This window comes from Pecten maximus, chromosome 12 (assembly GCF_902652985.1).
Source record: "Pecten maximus chromosome 12, xPecMax1.1, whole genome shotgun sequence".
Taxonomy (NCBI): Eukaryota; Metazoa; Mollusca; class Bivalvia; order Pectinida; family Pectinidae; genus Pecten; species Pecten maximus.
The window spans coordinates 40,226,398-40,249,405 of NC_047026.1; the positions used below are offsets into that span (position 1 = coordinate 40,226,398).

General features: G+C 41.7%; 1 protein-coding gene across 2 annotated transcripts in view; it reads left to right on the plus strand.

The window, feature by feature from the left end:
* Window positions 1-23,008, plus strand: part of LOC117340064 (anaphase-promoting complex subunit 4-like) — a 126,517-nt gene that overhangs the window by 38,913 nt on the left and 64,596 nt on the right. For both annotated transcript variants that reach the window (XM_033901833.1, XM_033901832.1), the window contains exons 21-24: window positions 4,395-4,456; window positions 5,260-5,295; window positions 7,051-7,152; window positions 8,357-8,440. In XM_033901833.1, the coding sequence (XP_033757724.1) occupies window positions 4,395-4,456; window positions 5,260-5,295; window positions 7,051-7,152; window positions 8,357-8,440 (284 nt within the window). The remainder of the gene's footprint in view (window positions 1-4,394; window positions 4,457-5,259; window positions 5,296-7,050; window positions 7,153-8,356; window positions 8,441-23,008) is intronic.

A 23,008-nucleotide genomic window follows, 5' to 3' on the forward strand; every position in this document is an offset into this window, starting at 1 on the left:
GTTCACCCTCCCCATCCATTCTGCCTTGTCCCGACCATCAGTAAGTTCACCCTCCCTCCCCATCCATTCTGCCTTGTCTCGACCATCAGTAAGTTAACCCTCCCCATCCATTCTGCCTTGTCTCGACCATCAGTAAGTTAACCCTCCCCATCCATTCTGCCTTGTCCCGACCATTAGTAAGTTCACCCTCCCCATCCATTCTGTCTTGTCTCGACCATCAGTAAGTTCACCCTCCCTCCCCATCCATTCTGCCTTGTCTCGACCATCAGTAAGTTCACCCTCCCCCATCCATTCTGCCTTGTCCCGACCATCAGTAAGTTCACCCTACCTCCCCATCCATTCTGTCTTGTCCCGACCATCAGTAAGTTCACCCTCCCCATCCATTCTGCCTTGTTTCGACCATCAGTAAGTTCACCCACCCCATCCATTCTGTCTTGTCTCGACCATCAGTAAGTTCACCCTCCCTCCCCATCCATTCTGCCTTGTCCCGACCATCAGTAAGTTCACCCCCCCCTCCCCATCCATTCTGTCTTGTCTCGACCGTCAGTAAGTTCACCCCCCTCCCCATCCATTCTGCCTTGTCCCGACCATCAGTAAGTTCACCCTCCCTCCAAATCCATTCTGCCTTGTCCCCACCATCAGTAAGTTAACCCTCCCTCCCCATCCATTCTGCCTTGTCCCGACCATCAGTAAGTTCACCCTCCCTACCCATACATTCTGCCTTGTCCCGACCATCAGTAAGTTCACCCTCCCCATCCATTCTGCCTTGTCTCGACCATCAGTAAGTTCACCCTCCCTACCCATACATTCTGCCTTGTCCCGACCATCAGTAAGTTCATCCCTCCCCATCCATTCTGCCTTGTCTCGACCATCAGTAAGTTCACCCTCCCCATCCATTCTGCCTTGTCTCGACCATCAGTAAGTTCACCCTCCCTACCCATACATTCTGCCTTGTCCCGACCATCAGTAAGTTCACCCTCCCCATCCATTCTGCCTTTTCTCGACCATCAGTAAGTTCACCCTCCCCATCCATTCTGCCTTGTCTCGACCATCAGTAAGTTCACCCTCCCTACCCATCCATTCTGCCTTGTCCCGACCATCAGTAAGTTCACCCTCCCCATCCATTCTGTCTTGTCTCGACCATCAGTAAGTTCACCCTCCCTCCCCATCCATTCTGCCTTGTCCCGACCATCAGTAAGTTCACCCCCCCTCCCCATCCATTCTGTCTTGTCTCGACCGTCAGTAAGTTCACCCCCCTCCCCATCCATTCTGCCTTGTCCCGACCCTCAGTAAGTTCACCCTCCCTCCAAATCCATTCTGCCTTGTCCCCACCATCAGTAAGTTAACCCTCCCTCCCCATCCATTCTGCCTTGTCCCGACCATCAGTAAGTTCACCCTCCCTACCCATACATTCTGCCTTGTCCCGACCATTAGTAAGTTCACCCTCCCCATCCATTCTGCCTTGTCTCGACCATCAGTAAGTTCACCCTCCCTACCCATACATTCTGCCTTGTCCCGACCATCAGTAAGTTCACCCTCCCCATCCATTCTGCCTTGTCTCGACCATCAGTAAGTTCACCCTCCCCATCCATTCTGCCTTGTCTCGACCATCAGTAAGTTCACCCTCCCTACCCATACATTCTGCCTTGTCCCGACCATCAGTAAGTTCACCCTCCCCATCCATTCTGCCTTTTCTCGACCATCAGTAAGTTCACCCTCCCCATCCATTCTGCCTTGTCTCGACCATCAGTAAGTTCACCCTCCCTACCCATACATTCTGCCTTGTCCCGACCATCAGTAAGTTCACCCTCCACATCCATTCTGCCTTGTCCCGACCATCAGTAAGTTCACCCTCCCCATCCATTCTGCCTTGTCTCGACCATCAGTAAGTTCACCCTCCCCATCCATTCTGCCTTGTCCCGACCATCAGTAAGTTCACCCTCCCCATCCATTCTGCCTTGTCCCGACCATCAGTAAGTTCAACCTCCCCATCCATTCTGCCTTGTCCTGACCATCAGTAAGTTCACCCTCCCTCCCCATCCATTCTGTCTTGTCTCGACCATCAGTAAGTTCACCCTCCCTCCCCATCCATTCTGCCTTGTCCCGACCATCAGTAAGATCACCCTCCCCATCCATTCTGCCTTGTCCTGACCATCAGTAAGTTCACCCTCCACATCCATTCTGCCTTGTCCCGACTATCAGTAAGTTCACCCTCCCCATCCATTCTGCCTTGTCTCGACCATAAGTAAGTTCACCCTCCCCATCTATTCTGCCTTATCCCGACCAACAGTAAGTTCACCCACCCTCCCCATCCATTCTGCCTTGTCCCGACCATCAGTAAGTTCACCCACCCTCCCCATCCATTCTGCCTTGTCCCGACCATCAGTAAGTTAACCCTCCCCATCCATTCTGCCTTGTCCCGACCATCAATAAGTTCACCCTACCTCCCCATCCATTCTGCCTTGTCCCGACCATCAGTAAGTTCACCCTCCACATCCGTTCTGCCTTGTCTCGACCATCAGTAAGATCACCCTCCCTCCCCATCCATTCTGTCTTGTCCCGTCTGTGTTGTCTCGACCATCAGTAAGTTCACCCCCCTCCCCATCCATTCTGCCTTATCCCGACCATCGGTAAGTTCACCCTACCTCCCCATCCATTCTGCCTTGTCTCGACCATCAGTAAGTTAACCCTCCCTCCACATCCATTCTGCCTTGTCCCGACCATCAGTAAGTTCACCCTCCCTCCCTATCCATTCTGCCTTGTCCCGACCATCAGTAAGTTCACCCTCCCTCCCCATCCATTCTGCCTTGTCTCGACCATCAGTAAGTTCACCCTCCCCATCCATTCTGCCTTGTCCCGACCATCAGTAAGTTCACCCTCCCTCCCCATCCATTCTGCCTTGTCCCGACCATCAGTAAGTTCACCCCCCTCCCCATCCATTCTGCCTTGTCTCGACCATCAGTAAGTTCACCCTCCCTCCCCATCCATTCTGTCTTGTCTCGACCATCAGTAAGTTCACCCTCCCCATCCATTCTGCCTTCTGTCGACCATCAGTAAGTTCACCCTCCCCATCCATTCTGCCTTCTGTCGACCATCAGTAAGTTCACCCCTCCCCATCCATTCTGCCTTGTCTCGACCATCAGTAAGTTCACCCTCCCTCCCCATCCATTCTGTCTTGTCTCGACCAACAGTAAGTTCACCCTCCCCATCCATTCTGCCTTGTCTCGACCATCAGTAAGTTCACCCTCCCTCCCCATCCATTCTGCCTTCTGTCGACCATCAGTAAGTTCACCCTCCCCATCCATTCTGCCTTGTCTCGACCATCAGTAAGTTAACCCTCCCTCCCCATCCATTCTGCCTTGTCCCGACCATCAGTAAGTTCACCCTCCCTCCCCATCCATTCTGTCTTGTCCCGACCATCAGTAAGTTCACCCTCCCTCCCCATCCATTCTGCCTTGTCCCGACCATCAGTAAGTTCACCCTCCCTCCCCATCCATTCTGCCTTCTGTCGACCATCAGTAAGTTCACCCTCCCTCCCCATCCATTCTGCCTTGTCCCGACCATCAGTAAGTTCACCCTCCCTCCCCATCCATTCTGCCTTGTCCCGACCATCAGTAAGTTCACCCCCTCCCCATCCATTCTGCATTGTCTCGACCATCAGTAAGTTAACCCTCCCCATCCATTCTGCCTTGTCCAAACCATCAGTAAGTTCACCCTCCCTCCCCATCCATTCTGCCTTGTCTCGACCATCAATAAGTTCACCCTCCCTCCACATCCATTCTGCCTTGTCTCGACCATCAGTAAGTTCACCCACCCTCCCCATCCATTCTGCCTTGTCCCGACCATCAGTAAGTTCACCCTCCCTCCCCATCCATTCTTAATGCATCTTAATGCTGTATGTATGACAAGATTGTATTTATTGCCTCTTAACAGAATGTACTTACATGGGATTGTTCTTCAGGTCTGGAAAACAAAGGTCAAGTTTATTAGTAACAAAACATGATAATTGATTTCCACATATCACAAGTTATGTTCACCAATTCCACCCAGACTTTGTCCATTTTCTTCTTCAAAAAAGTGCTTGGTGATTACTTTTTAGGATTGCAGAATTGCCAAAACATTGACTTGGATGATTGGGTTTTATTTTGCAATAGCGAGTTTTTAAAGAACCAGAAATATGGCTACAAAATACTGACATTTCAAAAGAGCTGTTAGCAGATCATAAAGGAATTTTGATACCGTGACAAAATATCTTTTGAATAACAAATCTGTGCCCGGGAACTACAAACAGTGAAATTATAGATTGAACTTTGTCTGTGAGATTAAAGGGGAATAACTCTGACATTGAAATTGATCTTTTTCAAAGGGGAATAACTCTTGTTCTTGTCTTGTAGATGGTGATAGGGAGTTCGTTTGAGTGTCTCTCCTCCCGACATCTCTTCACGCTGACAAAACAGTGAGTAATCCTACTTCATGTGGGAAACAAAACAGTGAGTAATCCTACTTCATGTGGGAAACAAAACAGTGAGTAATCCTACTTCATGTGGGAAACAAAACAGTGAGTAATCCTACTTCATGTGGGAAACAAAACAGTGAGTAATCCTACTTCATGTGGGAAACAAAACAGTGAGTAATCCTACTTCATGTGGGAAACAAAACAGTGAGTAATCCTACTTCATGTGGGAAACAAAACAGTGAGTAATCCTACTTCATGTGGGAAACAAAACAGTGAGTAATCCTACTTGATGTGGGAAACAAAACAGTGAGTAATCCTACTTCATGTGGGAAACAAAACAGTGAGTAATCCTACTTCATGTGGGAAACAAAACATAATTGTTTCACAGACTATTTCACTTATTATGATGGTCCAACATCATGTTTTCTTGTAAAAGTTTTTATTTTAATTTTTCTTAAATCTACCTTGTATCTACTTGTAAACACACTACAGAGCTTAAATCTTTGTACTATTTTTGGTGCCACTTGAATCTATAATCATTCAGTCAGGATTTTTTCCTCATAAAAAAATAGGCATATCAAAGTATCAAGATTATCTTCAAGTTAATTGTTGCTGTTTCACAAATGAAGTAATGTTATAGCATGTCCTGTAACACACCCAACACCAGGTTAAGATCCTGGACATCATGTCACATGATCTTTGTTAAATATGATACAAAATTGGCTTCACTTTGTAATGTCTATTGATTTATTTACCATTAAAATTCAAGAATATCTAAATAACTTGTGATTTTATTTTTTCAGAGATGGAGACAGTGATCTAAAACCCAAAGTTTGTCAGTAAGTTACTGTGATGACTGATAAGATCTGTCGGAACACTGGTGTCAATTTTGGAAACAATGTTCTTAGTTTTGAGAAAATTTCAATCCTTAAAACCAAATTATGACTTTAAACTATATTTCCATAATTTTAAAAAATATTTTAATGTTTGAGAATGGATGTTTAAAATTTTTTTTAACACTAAGAAAAAACTTTTGATATCGGGAGACACTTTGAAAAAGTGAGGAAAAAAAAACAAGTATTAAAAAAAATTCTCCTAAGAATGAGTTTCAGAATAACAAGATAAAAAGTTTTGTGTGTGAAGTACATGTGTAAACCTATTAAGTACTTATTGCGTCTATTCAAAATGGACCAAAATCGTCTCCCTAAACAATGTTATATGATGCTCCACAACCTGGATCAACATGGGAAAACTACATGGTGCACCAAAATCAAACACCTCCTTTTTAGCAATGGTTTTGGATTAGTGTGGCAATTCCAATATGTAGGTGATGTCAAGACATTTATGGAGTTGTTCAGGCGTCGACTCTGTGACATCAATTTACAAAAATGGTCAGAATACATTCATAACTCGTCAAAGTGTGATTTTTACTGCAAAATCAAACCGTATATCATGACAGAGCAATAATTAAGTAACATGTTGTTCACCTTAAGGTATGCCCTTGCCAATCTTCGCTGTTCCACACACAGACTAGAAATCGATCTAGGTAGGAAAATAGGCATTCCACGTGAGGAGAGGCTGTGCAAAATCTGTAATTCTAAGGAGGTGGAGGATGAACTTCATTTTATGTTGAAGTGCCCAATACTGAGGGATATACGAGTTGCATTCATTCCCCGTTGGTGCTATGTAAACCCTTCCCTAGGTAACTTGGTGAAATTACTCGGGTCAGATGATAACTTAATATTGAGAAATGTTGCAATCTTTATTAAGAAGGCAAATGATGTAAAATATGAAATATTAACCATGACATAATAGTCCTCAGACATTATGCCAGTAAAATAACTAATTCTGGAATTACTCATGATCAATTAAAACAAACATTTAACTTAATATGACATTTTAAGAGACAGAAGTCAATATCCATTTGTGAAACCAGAATAGTCTATAGATAGCATGAATTAACTGAAGTACAGTGTAATTCCAAGATGAAATGAAATATTGAGCATTGGAAAATGTAATTATATCATATTACAATTGTATATATATTTTATGTGATGTCAAAAATGTATTGTATATTGAAATGGTACTGTGGGCTGGAGGCCTGTAATGTGCAAATAAAACCATTATTATTATTATTATTATTATTATTATTATAAAAAGTTTTTTTAATGAATGGAGTTTAAAGTCATTGTTTAGATGTCAATTGTCTTATTTCAGCCTGTGAAGTGATAACATCGTATGTTTATTCCTCTATGTTATTGTTATTTATCAATACAGAATGACAGTGTTCCTTTGACACCATATTCATGTAAAACTTTAGAGAGAAAATGAGAGGAGAATTGTCAGTCTCGAGCATTAATCTCAATATTTCTACAGAATGTACTTTACTAATGATGTACACAAATGGACTTTTATAGGGGTCAGTGGAGTGATATAGTAACTGTACAAAAAATGTAAAAGAAAGTCCATAGTCTGTGTAAAAACAATAAAAACCTAAATATAAAGTGACTGTTCTCAGATCTTCAATTGTTGATAACTCCAAAAGACATTTCATGGATTAAGAATCATCATTTTGTTATTAATTTTCGTTCCAGATTTACCAGTAATGAGGGCCAATGTTTATACACAGTTTACACCATGGAGCGATTGCCATCTGAAACTCTTATTATTCTACGCCACTCAACGCAGGGGGGCAGGTAGGTACAGCTCTGTACAGACAGGTACAGCTCTGAAGTGTGAATACAGGTAGGTACAGCTCTGTATGAGTAGATACAGGAAGGTACAGCTCTGTACGAATAGATACAAACAGGTACAGCTCTGTACGAGTAGATACAGGAAGGTACATCTCTGTACGAGTAGATACAGGTAGGTACAGCTCTGTACGAGTAGTTACAGGTAGGTACATCTCTGTACGATTAGATACAGGAAGGTACATCTCTGTACGAGTAGTTACAGGTAGGTACATCTCTGTACGATTAGATACAGGAAGGTACATCTCTGTACGATTAGATACAGGTAGGTACATCTCTGTACGATTAGATACAGGAAGGTTAAGTTCTGTACAATTAGATACAGGTAGGTTCATTTCTGTACGAGTAGATACAGGTAGGTTAAGTTCTGTACGAGTAGATACAGACAGGTACATCTCTGTACGAGTAGATACAGGTAGGTACAGCTCTGTACGAGTAGATACAGCAAGGTACATTTCTGTACGAGTAGATACAGGAAGGTACATTTCTGTACGATTAGATACAGGAAGGTACATCTCTGTACGATTAGATACAGGAAGGTACAGCTCTGTACGAGTAGATACAGGAAGGTACATTTCTGTACGAGTAGATACAGGTAGGTACAGCTCTGTACGAGTGGATACAGGTAGGTACATCTCTGTACGATTAGATACAGACAGGTACAGCTCTGTACGAGTAGATACAGGTAGGTACAGCTCTGTACGATTAGATACAGGTAGGTACAGCTCTGTACGATTAGATACAGGAAGGTTTAGTTCTGTACAGGTATTCAAGTGGACCAGGAGTATTGCTTATCATGTAAAAATATCAACTCCTGGTTGCTGGATTTTGATCCTAGAATATGTTTTTTAGCAATTGCTCGATTTTTGCTGAAATGCTGCTGGCTATTTTAGTGGTTAAGTTCAAAGAGACACTGCAGAGGTCAGGCTGCCAGTGGTCAAGTTCAAGGAGACGCTGCAGTGGTCAGGGAATGGCCAAATCCTGAGTATTCTAATTGTAGTCTATATAATGAAGCTGGCCGAGTCCTGAGTATTCTAGTTGTAGTCTATATTCTAGTTGTAGTCTATATTCTAGTTGTAGTCTATAAAATGAAGCTGAGACCTTTTCGATGTTACAGCAGTCATTGTCTATTTTTTATATTCTGTTACAGTGTACATTGTGAGGCTGTAGCGGTCAAGTTTGGGGAGATAGCACACCGGTCAGTTGACACAAGTGGACAAGAAGATCTGGAAAGGTAAGACAGCACCATTTATTCTAGTTCACCCCAGTAAACTCCAGTAAACCTAGAGCTCTCTGTATTTTGACCTTATTTCAGTGTTTCCCTGACCTTACATCAGTGTTTCCCTGACCTTACATCAGTGTTTCCCTGACCTTATTTCAGTGTTTCCCTGACCTTACATCTCCCTGACCTTACATCAGTGTTTCCCTGACCTTACATCAGTGTTTCCTGGACCTTATTTCAGTGTTTCCCTGACCTTACACCAGTGTTTCCCTGACCTTATTTCAGTGTTTCCCTGACCTTATTTCAGTGTTTCCCTGACCTTACATCAGTGTTTCCCTGACCTTATTTCAGTGTTTCCCTGACCTTACATCAGTGTTTCCCTGACCTTATTTCAGTGTTTCCCTGACCTTATTTCAGTGTTTCCCTGACCTTATTTCAGTGTTTCCCTGACCTTATTTCAGTGTTTCCCTGACCTTATTTCAGTGTTTCCCTGACCTTATTTCAGTGTTTCCTTGACCTTACATCAGTGTTTCCCTGACCTTATTTCAGTGTTTCCCTGACCTTACATCAGTGTTTCCCTGACCTTATTTCAGTGTATCCCTGACCTTACATCAGTGTTTCCCTGACCTTATTTCAGTGTATCCCTGACCTTACATCAGTGTTTCCCTGACCTTACACCAGTGTTTCCCTGACCTTACACCAGTGTTTCCCTGACCTTATTTCAGTGTTAGTTGTAGAGATGTAGGTTATCTGTAACAGGTAGTGGTAGAGATGGAGGTTATCTGTAACAGGTAGTCGTAGAGATGGAGGTTATCTGTAACAGGTAGTGGTAGAGATGGAGGTCACCTGTTACAGGTAGTGGTAGAGATGGAGGTTATCTGTAACAGGTAGTGGTAGAGATGGAGGTTATCTGTAACAGGTAGTGGTGGAGGTTATCTGTAACAGGTAGTGGTAGTGATGGAGGTTATCTGTAACAGGTAGTGGTAGAGATGGAGGTTACCTGTAACAGGTAGTGGTAGTGGTGGAGGTTATCTGTAACAGGTAGTCGTAGAGATGGAGGTTATCTGTAACAGGTAGTGGTAGTGATGGAGGTTATCTGTAACAGGTAGTGGTAGTGATGGAGGTTATCTGTAACAGGTAGTGGTAGTGATGGAGGTTATCTGTAACAGGTAGTGGTAGTGATGGAGGTTATCTGTAACAGGTAGTGGTAGTGATGGAGGTTATCTGTAACAGGTAGTCGTAGAGATGGAGGTAATTTGTAACAGGTAGTGGTAGTGATGGAGGTTACCTGTAACAGGTAGTGGTAGTGATGGAGGTTACCTGTAACAGGTAGTGGTAGTGATGGATGTTATCTGTAACAGGTAGTGGTAGAGATGGAGGTTATCTGTAACAGGTAGTGGTAGTGGTGGAGGTTATCTGTAACAGGTAGTGGTAGAAATGGAGGTTATCTGTAACAGGTAGTGGTAGTGATGGAGGTTATCTGTAACAGGTAGTGGTAGAGATGGAGGTTTTCTGTAACAGGTAGTGGTAGTGATGGAGGTTACCTGTAACAGGTAGTGGTAGAGATGGAGGTTATCTGTAACAGGTAGTGGTAGTGATGGAGGTTATCTGTAACAGGTAGTCGTAGAGATGGAGGTTATCTGTAATAGGTAGTGGTAGTGATGGAGGTTATCTGTAACAGGTAGTGGTAGTGATGGAGGTTATCTGTAACAGGTAGTGGTAGAGATGGAGATTATCTGTAACAGGTAGTGGTAGTGATGGAGGTTACCTGTAACAGGTAGTGGTAGTGATGGAGGTTACCTGTAACAGGTAGTGGTAGTGATGGAGGTTATCTGTAACAGGTAGTGGTAGAGATGGAGGTTACCTGTAACAGGTAGTGGTAGTGATGGAGGTTATCTGTAACAGGTAGTGGTAGAGATGGAGGTTATCTGTAACAGGTAGTGGTAGTGATGGAGGTTATCTGTAACAGGTAGTGGTAGTGATGGAGGTTATCTGTAACAGGTAGTGGTAGAGATGGAGGTTATCTGTAACAGGTAGTGGTAGAGATGGAGGTTACCTGTAACAGGTAGTGGTAGTGATGGAGGTTACCTGTAACAGGTAGTGGTAGTGATGGAGGTTATCTGTAACAGGTAGTGGTAGTGATGGAGGTTATCTGTAACAGGTAGTGGTAGTGATGGAGGTTACCTGTAACAGGTAGTGGTAGTGATGGAGGTTATCTGTAACAGGTAGTGGTAGAGATGGAGGTTATCTGTAACAGGTAGTGGTAGTGATGGAGGTTACCTGTAACAGGTAGTGGTAGTGATGGAGGTTATCTGTAACAGGTAGTGGTAGAGATGGAGGTTATCTGTAACAGGTAGTGGTAGTGATGGAGGTTATCTGTAACAGGTAGTGGTAGAGATGGAGGTTATCTGTAACAGGTAGTGGTAGTGATGGAGGTTACCTGTAACAGGTAGTGGTAGTGATGGAGGTTACCTGTAACAGGTAGTGGTAGTGATGGAGGTTATCTGTAACAGGTAGTGGTAGAGATGGAGGTTACCTGTAACAGGTAGTGGTAGAGATGGAGGTTATCTGTAACAGGTAGTCGTAGAGATGGAGGTTATCTGTAACAGGTAGTGGTAGTGATGGAGGTTATCTGTAACAGGTAGTGGTAGAGATGGAGGTTATCTGTAACAGGTAGTGGTAGAGATGGAGGTTACCTGTAACAGATAGTGGTAGTGATGGAGGTTATCTGTAACAGGTAGTGGTAGTGATGGAGGTTACCTGTAACAGGTAGTGGTAGTGATGGAGGTTATCTGTAACAGGTAGTGGTAGAGATGGAGGTTATCTGTAACAGGTAGTGGTAGAGATGGAGGTTATCTGTAACAGGTAGTGGTAGAGATGGAGATTATCTGTAACAGGTAGTGGTAGAGATGGAGGTTACCTGTAACAGGTAGTGGTAGAGATGGAGGTTATCTGTAACAATCAATTATGTAAAGAATTGTACAATTTCTCTGGCCCAGATACTGCCTAACTTGTCATCACAATTTGACAGGGATATATCAGCAATTATAAGCCATTATAAGTATATCTTTGTCATTTGAAGGTGAAACTTTAAATTATTTTTATTGAATATTAATATTGTCTTTCACATTGTAATCTCTACATTCTATTGAACAAGTCACAATATCAAAAAAATTATTAAAAAACAAATCACAATATCAAAAAATAATTAGCAAGTTAGAATATCAAAAAAATTATAAAAAAAACAACAAATCAAAATATCAAAAAATAATTAACAAGTTAGAATATCAAAAAAATTATAAAAAAAACAACAAATCACAATATCAAAAAATAATTAACAAGTTAGAATATCAAAAAAGAAAAAAAGGCTCAAAATAAAAACAATTAAAAACAAATCACGATATCAAAAAATAAAAAAGCAAGTCACGATATCAGAAAATAAAAAATAACAAGTCAGACTCCAGAATTTAAATGATTATATTGATAATAACAGATCAGAATCTAAAAAGGTACATTTCAGGTTACCTCCCTTTATCTATTTCTAAATCAGAAAAAGGCCACTGGAGATTTTTGTTGGTGACGGATTATTGGATTATCTCCCTTGGATCATTAGTTTCAGCTGTGATATGATTCACCATTCTTTCTACACTCCAGTTGCTCAGTAATTTGAAATTGTTCAATAAAGTTAAACCACATTTTTAGCCCACCATCACCAACCTGGCAAACAAACAGCCATTATCGTTAAATCTCAAATTTCTTATATAGCTAGGATTCCCTTGTTTGAAAAGTACTGGAGGGATGTCTCAATTTGCACAGATTAGTAAAATGAAGGGAAAAGTAGAGAAAAGATCAATCTGACATGGAACCTATGAAGATCATTCAATGGTGGGCGCCAAGATCCCTCTGGGATCTCTTGTTTCATTTCTTTTTTCATATTTCAATCCATTCACGAAATTCTGAAACATAATCAGCCAATCAGAAATTCTGGTGGCGAATATACATCATGTGTGATAGAGTATAATATCACTTCTCATTCCTCTCTCTCCCTCCTCTCCCTCCTCTCACTCCTCTCTTTCACTCCTCTCACTCCTCTCTCTCCTCTCTCACTCCTCTCACTCCTCTCACTCCTGTTTCTCACTCCTCTCACTCCTGTCTCTCACTCCTTTCACTCCTCTCCCTCCTCTCACTCTCTCTCCCTCCCCTCACTCCTCTCTCTCTCTCTCTCTCTCTCACTCCTCTCACTCCTCTCACTCCTGTTTCTCACTCCTCTCACTCCTGTCTCTCACTCCTTTCACTCCTGTCTCACTCCGTCTCACTCCTCTCATCCCTCCTACCTGTCTCTCTCTTCTCTCTCTCCACATCTTCACTCCTCTCACTCCTTCTCACTCCTTCACTCTTTCTACTCTATCTCCTTCTCACTCCTCTCTCTCTCTACTCTCTCTCTCATCCTCTCAACTCTTCTCTACATCTCTCATCCTTCTCTCTCTTCCTCACTCCTCTCATCCCTCTCACTTACTCGTCTCATCTCTCTCCCTCACTCCTCTCATCTCTCTCTACTCGCACTCTCTCTCCGTCTCTATCTCTTATCTCTCTCTCTCTCTCTCTCTCCTCTAACTCCTCTCACTCCTGTTTCTCACTCCTCTCACTCCTGTCTCTCACTCCTCTCACTCCTCTCCCTCCTCTCACTCCTCTCTCTCACTCCTCTCACTCCTGTTTCTCACTCCTCTCACTCCTGTCTCTCACTCCTTTCACTCCTGTCTCTCACTCCTCTCTCTCTTTCCCCCCCCCCCCCCCTCTCTCTCTCTCTCTCTCTCTCTCTCTCTCTCTCTCTCTCTCTCTCTCTCTCTCTCTCTCTCTCTCTCTCACTCCTGTTTCTCACTCCTCTCACTCCTGTCTCTCACTCGTCTCTCACTCCTCTCATTCCTGTCTCTCTCTCCTGTCTCTCACTCCTGTCTCACTCCTCTCACTCCTGTCTCTCACTCATCTCTCTCCTGTCTCTCACTCCTGTCTCTCACTCCTCTCTGCCACTCCTCTCTCTCACTCCTCTCTCTCACTCCTCTCTCTCACTCCTCTCACTCCTCTCTGTTTACTTTGATTTTTGTTATCTTCTGTTTATACTTATTTGTTAATAAAACATCAGATTACATAATGAAAATTCCATATATATGTCAGTGTGAAAACTTAAATGTAGCATTGTTTTGTTGACATCAGGTTGATCAGATAAAAACATTTACTGCAGAATTAGGAACAAGTAAACACCATAATTGTAGTGTCATTATAAAATGGCCCGCTCAAATTGTTTGATGTGCCATTACTATTATTTTCATCATTTTGTGTTTACTGGATATGTAGAATGCTATTTGTGCTCAAGTGAATAATATCAAAGTTTCATTCCACTTGTAGAAATATTACTGATATTGATCATCTCAATATAATTCAGAAAATGTTACGTTTATATATTAAAAATCTGAACTAAATTTGATTGGTCAGTTACATTTATGTGTTAAAAATCTGAACTAAATTTGATTGGTCAGTTACATGTATGCGTTAAAATTATATGAAATGACAGATTTGGCTAGTTAGCTTATGTAGGTTATGCATGGTAGCTAAGTTAAGGTCAAGGTTCCAGGGACAAGGCTTTTCAAGGACACAGGTTTCCAGGGACACAGGTTTCCAGGGACGCAGGTTTCCAGGGACACAAGTTAAAAGATAATAAAAGATTTTGTTTCTGACAATGTATTAAATATCTCTCTGCAAGTCATCCATATATTATAAAATGGTCACAATGTGTCCAGTACAGATTTCATGAGTATTAATCCTCATTTCAGTATTTCACCAATGAATTTTTCCCAGTATTATCTTTTTTCAGTCTATTTAATAATTCGGGATTCTATTTCTGTCCATGATGAGCGCCTGGCTGGTCCTGTTGGTCTGTTTACCTGATTTGTTTTTCATTTGCCAGCATCATTGATCAATTCAATGAGCACATAAAAAACTGATAGGAAATGTCTGTTAAAGTAGAAAAAAAGGAGATATTTCCGTGATGTAGTAATAAAAGTAAAACTAAACACTGCTCCCTCAAACATGAAATAGAAAATATCACTTCAAACAGAAAAAAATTTTAATTGAATCGACCATCTGGCTGCTCTGTCAGCTTAATCATGGGCTTTCATTCAGTTTCGAAAAAAATAGGGTATTTTTAATAAATTATCCGAAAGTAATCGTTTTAACTTAAAGTTATGTTTTGTCTCTGAATCAGTTTCAATAACTATGATTTATTGACACAAGGTATTACCTTAAAATGTTCACCTTTGATGAATGTTACAAAGTGGGAAGAGGGTAGGGGAGGTATAGGGTGGTATGGTGTAGATTGGGGGGGTGTTTGGGTGTTTGACGGATGGGAAGGTGACAAATGGAGTGAACGGAATTTGGAAGATGAAAGCAGACTTAATACAAATAAAGGATTTGAGGTGACATGATTAGTGATACAGACAGGCGCGTTTAACGATAGTGACTAGCTCACCTAAGTAAGTTCACTGGATACAGACGGGCTCCTTTAACGATAATGACTAGCTCACCTAAGTAAGTTCACTAGATACAGACGGGCTCCTTTAACGATGATGACTAGCTCACCTAAGTAAGTTCACTAGATACAGACAGGCACGTTTAACGATAGTGACTAGCTCACCTAAGTAAGTTCACTAGATACAGACGAGCTCCTTTAACGATAATGACTAGCTCACCTAAGTAAGTTCACTAGATACAGACAGGCACGTTTAACGATAGTGACTAGCTCACCTAAGTAAGTTCACTGGATACAGACGGGCTCCTTTAACGATAATGACTAGCTCACCTAAGTAAGTTCACTAGATACAGACGGGCACGTTTAACGATAATGACTAGCTCACCTAAGTAAGTTCACTAGATACAGTCGAGCTCCTTTAACGATAATGACTAGCTAACCTAAGTAAGTTCACTGGATACAGATGGGCTCCTTTAACGATAATGACTAGCTCACCTAAGTAAGTTCACTGGATACAGACAGGCACGTTTAACGATAATGACTAGCTCACCTAAGTAAGTTCACTAGATACAGACGAGCTCCTTTAACGATAATGACTAGCTCACCTAAGTAAGTTCACTAGATACAGACGGGCTCCTTTAATGATAATGATTAGCTCACCTAAGTAAGTTCACTAGATACAGATGGGCTCCTTTAACAATAATGACTAGCTCACCTAAGTAAGTTCACTAGATACAGACGGGCTCCTTTAATGATAATGATTAGCTCACCTAAGTAAGTTCACTAGATACAGACGGGCTCCTTTAACGATGATGACTAGCTCACCTAAGTAAGTTCACTAGATACAGACGGGCACGTTTAACGATAATGACTAGCTCACCTAAGTAAGTTCACTAGATACAGTCGAGCTCCTTTAACGATAATGACTAGCTAACCTAAGTAAGTTCACTGGATACAGATGGGCTCCTTTAACGATAATGACTAGCTCACCTAAGTAAGTTCACTGGATACAGACAGGCACGTTTAACGATAATGACTAGCTCACCTAAGTAAGTTCACTAGATACAGACGAGCTCCTTTAACGATAATGATTAGCTCACCTAAGTAAGTTCACTAGATACAGACAGGCTCCTTTAACGATAATGACTAGCTCACCTAAGTAAGTTCACTAGATACAGATGGGCTCGTTTAACGATAATGATTAGCTCACCTAAGTAAGTTCACTAGATACAGACGGGCTCCTTTAACGATAATGACTAGCTCACCTAAGTAAGTTCACTAGATACAGATGGGCTCCTTTAACAATAATGATTAGCTCACCTAAGTAAGTTCACTAGATACAGACGGGCCCCTTTAACGATAATGATTAGCTCACCTAAGTAAGTTCACTAGATACAGACGGGCTCCTTAACGATAATGACTAGCTCACCTAAGTAAGTTCACTAGATACAGACGGGCTCCTTTAACGATAGTGACTAGCTCACCTAAGTAAGTTCACTAGATACAGACAGGCATGTTTAACGATAATGACTAGCTCACCTAAGAAAGTTCACTTGATACAGACGGGCTCCTTTAACGATAATGACTAGCTCACCTAAGTAAGTTCACTAGATACAGACGGGCTCCTTTAACGATAGTGACTAGCTCACCTAAGTAAGTTCACTAGATACAGACAGGCATGTTTAACGATAATGACTAGCTCACCTAAGAAAGTTCACTTGATACAGACGGGCTCCTTTAACGATGATGACTAGCTCACCTAAGTAAGTTCACTAGATACAGACAGGCACGTTTAACGATGATGACTAGCTCACCTAAGTAAGTTCACTAGATACAGACAGGCTCGTTTAACGATGATGACTAGCTCATCTAAGTTAGTTCACTAGATACAGACGGGCACGTTTAACGATAGTGACTAGCTCACCTAAGTAAGTTCACTGGATACAGACGGGCTCCTTTAACGATGATGACTAGCTCACCTAAGTAAGTTCACTAGATACAGACGGGCTCGTTGTACGATGATGACTAGCTCATCTAAGTTAGTTCACTAGATACAGACGGGCACGTTTAACGATAGTGACTAGCTCACCTAAGTAAGTTCACTGGATACAGACGGCCAATTTAACAATAATGACTAGCTCACCTAAGTAAGTTCACTAGATACAGACGGGCTCGTTTAACGATAGTGACTAGCTCACCTAAGTAAGTTCACTAGATACAGACGGACTCCTTTAACGATAATGACTAGCTCACCTAAGAAAGTTCACTGGATACAGACGGGCTCCTTTAACGATAATGACTAGCTCACCTAAGTAAGTTCACTGGATACAGACAGGCTCCTTTAACAATAATGATTAGCTCACCTAAGTAAGTTCACTGGATACAGACGAGTTCCTTTAACGATAATGACTAGCTCACCTAAGAAAGTTCACTAGATACAGACGGGCTCCTTTAACGATAATGATTAGCTCACCTAAGTAAGTTCACTAGATACAGACGGGCTCCTTTAACAATAATGATTAGCTCACCTAAGTAAGTTCACTAGATACAGACGGGCTCCTTTAACGATAATGATTAGCTCACCTAAGTAAGTTCACTAGATACAGATGGGCTCCTTTAACAATAATGATTAGCTCACCTAAGTAAGTTCACTAGATACAGACGGGCCCCTTTAACGATAATGATTAGCTCACCTAAGTAAGTTCACTAGATACAGACGGGCTCCTTTAACGATAATGACTAGCTCACCTAAGTAAGTTCACTAGATACAGACGGGCTCCTTTAACGATGATGACTAGCTCACCTAAGTAAGTTCACTGGATACAGACAAGCTCCTTTAACGATAATGACTAGCTCACCTAAGTAAGTTCACTAGATACAGACGGGCTCCTTTAACAATAATGACTAGCTCACCTAAGTAAGTTCACTAGATACAGACGGGCTCCTTTAACGATGATGACTAGCTCACCTAAGTAAGTTCACTAGATACAGACGGGCTCCTTTAACGATGATGATTAGCTCACCTAAGTAAGTTCACTAGATACAGACGGGCTCCTTTAACGATGATGACTGGCTCACCTAAGTAAGTTCACTGGATACAGACGAGCTCCTTTAACGATGATGACGAGCTCACCTAAGTAAGTTCACTGGATACAGACGGGCTCCTTTAACGATGATGACTGGCTCACCTAAGTAAGTTCACTGGATACAGACGGGCTCCTTTAACAATAATGACTAGCTCACCTAAGTAAGTTCACTAGATACAGACGGGCTCCTTTAACGATAGTGACTAGCTCACCTAAGTAAGTTCACTAGATACAGACAGGCTCCTTTAACGATAGTGACTAGCTCACCTAAGTAAGTTCACTGGATACAGATGGGCTCCTTTAACGATAATGACTAGCTCACCTAAGTAAGTTCACTAGATACAGACGGGCTCCTTTAACGATGATGATTAGCTCACCTAAGTAAGTTCACTAGATACAGACGGGCTCCTTTAACGATAATGACTAGCTCACCTAAGTAAGTTCACGAGATACAGACGGGCTCCTTTAACGATAATGATTAGCTCACCTAAGTAAGTTCACTAGATACAGACGGGCTCCTTTAATGATAATGACTAGCTCATCTAAGTAAGTTCACTAGATACAGACAGGCTCCTTTAACGATAATGACTAGCTCACCTAAGTAAGTTCACAAGATACAGACGGGCTCCTTTAACAATAATGACTAGCTCACCTAAGTAAGTTCACTAGATACAGACGGGCTCCTTTAACGATAGTGACTAGCTCACCTAAGTAAGTTCACTAGATACAGACGGGCTCCTTTAACGATGATGATTAGCTCACCTAAGTAAGTTCACTAGATACAGACGGGCTCCTTTAATGATAATGACTAGCTCATCTAAGTAAGTTCACTAGATACAGACGGGCTCCTTTAACGATAATGATTAGCTAACCTAAGTAAGTTCACTAGATACAGACGGGCTCCTTTAACGATAATGACTAGCTCACCTAAGTAAGTTCACTAGATATAGACGGGCTCCTTTAACGATAATGACTAGCTCTCCTAAGTAAGTTCACTGGATACAGACGGGCTCCTTTAACGATAGTGACTAGCTCACCTAAGTAAGTTCACTAGATACAGACGGGCACCTTTAACGATAGTGACTAGCTCACCTAAGTAAGTTCACTAGATACAGACGAGCTCCTTTAACGATGATGACTAGCTCACCTAAGTAAGTTCACTAGATACAGACGGGCTCCTTTAACGATGATGACTAGCTCACATAAGTAAGTTCACTAGATACAGACAGGCTCCTTTAACGATGATGACTAGCTCACATAAGTAAGTTCACTAGATACAGACGGGCTCCTTTAACGATGATGACTAGCTCACATAAGTAAGTTCACTAGATACAGACAGGCTCCTTTAACGATGATGACTAGCTCACATAAGTAAGTTCACTAGATACAGACGAGCTCCTTTAACGATGATGACTAGCTCACCTAAGAAAGTTCACTAGATACAGACAGGCTCCTTTAACGATGATGACTAGCTCACATAAGTAAGTTCACTAGATACAGACGGGCTCCTTTAACAATAATGACTAGCTCACCTAAGTAAGTTCACTAGATACAGACGGGCTCCTTTAACGATGATGACTAGCTCACCTAAGTAAGTTCACTAGATACAGACGGGCTCCTTTAACGATGATGACTGGCTCACCTAAGTAAGTTCACTAGATACAGACGGGCTCCTTTAAGGTGATGACTAGCTCACCTAAGTAAGTTCACTAGATACAGACGGTCTCCTTTAACGATAATGACTAGCTCACCTAAGTAAGTTAACTGGATACAGATGGGCTCCTTTAAGGTGATGACTAGCTCACCTAAGTAAGTTCACTAGATACAGACGGGCACGTTTAACGATAATGATTAGCTCACCTAAGTAAGTTAACTGGATACAGATGGGCTCCTTTAAGGTGATGACTAGCTCACCTAAGTAAGTTAACTGGATACAGACGGGCTCCTTTAAGGTGATGACTAGCTCACCTAAGTAAGTTCACTAGATACAGACAGGCACGTTTAACGATAATGATTAGCTCACCTAAGTAAGTTAACTGGATACAGATGGGCTCGTTTAACGATAATGATTAGCTCACCTAAGTAAGTTCACTAGATACAGACGGGCTCCTTTAACAATGATGACTAGCTCACCTAAGTAAGTTCACTAGATACAGACGGGCTCCTTTAACGATGATGACTAGCTCACCTAAGTAAGTTCACTAGATACAGACGGGCTCCTTTAACGATAATGACTAGCTCACCTAAGTAAGTTCACTGGATACAGACGGGCTCCTTTAACGATGATGACTAGCTCACCTAAGTAAGTTCACTGGATACAGACGGGCTCCTTTAACGATGATGACTAGCTCACCTAAGTAAGTTCACTAGATACAGACAGGCTCCTTTAACGATAATGATTAGCTCACCTAAGAAAGTTCACTAGATACAGACAGGCTCCTTTAACGATGATGACTAGCTCACATAAGTAAGTTCACTAGATACAGACGGGCTCTTTTAACAATAATGACTAGCTCACCTAAGTAAGTTCACTAGATACAGACGGGCTCCTTTAACAATAATGACTAGCTCACCTAAGTAAGTTCACTAGATACAGACAGGCTCCTTTAACAATAATGACTAGCTCAACTAAGTAAGTTCACTGGATACAGACGGGCTCCTTTAACGATAATGACTAGCTCACCTAAGTAAGTTCACTAGATACAGACGGGCTCCTTTAACGATGATGACTAGCTCACCTAAGTAAGTTCACAAGATACAGACGGGCTCGTTTAACAATGATGACTAGCTCACCTAAGTAAGTTCACTGGATATAGACGGGCTCGTTTAACGATAATGACTAGCTCACCTAAGTAAGTTCACTAGATACAGACGGGCTCCTTTAACGATAATGACTAGCTCACCTAAGTAAGTTCACTAGATACAGTCGAGCTCCTTTAACGATGATGACTAGCTCACCTAAGTAAGTTCACTAGATACAGACAGGCTCCTTTAACGATAATGACTAGCTCACCTAAGTAAGTTCACTAGATACAGACGGGCTCCTTTAACAATAATGACTAGCTCACCTAAGTAAGTTCACTAGATACAGACAGGCTCCTTTAACAATAATGATTAGCTCACCTAAGTAAGTTCACTGGATACAGACGGGCTCCTTTAACGATGAAGACTAGCTCACCTAAGTAAGTTCACTAGATACAGACGGGCTCCTTTAACGATAATGACTAGCTCAACTAAGTAAGTTCACTGGATACAGACGGGCTCCTTTAACGATAATGACTAGCTCACCTAAGTAAGTTCACTAGATACAGACGGGCTCCTTTAACGATGATGACTAGCTCACCTAAGTAAGTTCACTAGATACAGACGGGCTCCTTTAACGATGATGACTAGCTCACCTAAGTAAGTTCACTAGATACAGACGGGCTCCTTTAACGATGATGACTAGCTCACCTAAGTAAGTTCACTAGATACAGACGGGCTCCTTTAACGATAATGACTAGCTCAACTAAGTAAGTTCACTGGATACAGACGGGCTCCTTTAACGATAATGACTAGCTCACCTAAGAAAGTTCACTAGATACAGACAGGCTCCTTTAACGATGATGACTAGCTCACCTAAGTAAGTTCACTAGATACAGACGGGCTCCTTTAACGATAATGATTAGCTCACCTAAGTAAGTTCACTAGACACAGACAGGCTCCTTTAACGATAATGACAAGGTCACCTTAGTAAGTTCACTAGACACAGAGAGGTTTTATTACAGAATATTGAAGGAGCAGACAGTAAAATTCTACCTCAGATTAGGTTGACCTCTCGCCATCGACCTCTCGCCAATTATACCACTCCTCTTACGAAGTCCTCTGTCATCACAGATGCATATAGGGTTTTTGTGTTTGTGAAGAACCTGACTACATAACTACCATACTGAAGTCTGGATATATTGGTTTTAACTATTGAAATGGGTGTATGTTAGTTTCTTCATGTCTTATCTGTGTCAAAATATGCACTCACGCATTCATGCACCTCTGACCTTGACCTTTGAACTACTTCTGATAAACTTATTCCGAATTTCTTCTGACAACTCTTGTTTAGAAATTTAACAAAAATATTATTGGTGATATCTTAGGTAAAGTACTGTAAAGGTTTAAGCAAACTTCACATAAAAGATTTCTACGTACAGATACATTGTAGTTCCCTTTCTACGTACAGATACATTGTAGTTCCCTTTCTACGTACAGATACATTGTAGTTCCCTTTCTACGTACAGATACATTGTAGTTCCCTTTTCTACGTACAGATACGTTGTAGTTCCCTTTCTACGTACAGATACATTGTAGTTCCCTTTTCTACGTACAGATACGTTGTAGTTCCCTTTCTACGTACAGATACATTGTAGTTCCCTTTCTACGTACAGATACGTTGTAGTTCCCTTTCTACGTACAGATACATTGTAGTTCCCTTTCTACGTACAGATACATTGTAGTTCCCTTTCTACGTACAGATACATTGTAGTTCCCTTTCTACGTACAGATACGTTGTAGTTCCCTTTCTACGTACAGATACATTGTAGTTCCCTTTCTACGTACAGATACATTGTAGTTCCCTTTCTACGTACAGATACATTGTAGTTCCCTTTTCTACGTACAGATACGTTGTAGTTCCCTTTCTACGTACAGATACATTGTAGTTCCCTTTTCTACGTACAGATACGTTGTAGTTCCCTTTCTACGTACAGATACATTGTAGTTCCCTTTCTACGTACAGATACGTTGTAGTTCCCTTTCTACGTACAGATACATTGTAGTTCCCTTTCTACGTACAGATACATTGTAGTTCCCTTTCTACGTACAGATACATTGTAGTTCCCTTTCTACGTACAGATACGTTGTAGTTCCCTTTCTATGTACAGATACATTGTAGTTCCCTCTACAGACATTGTAATTGCAGCCTTCTGGGTAAAACGTCGT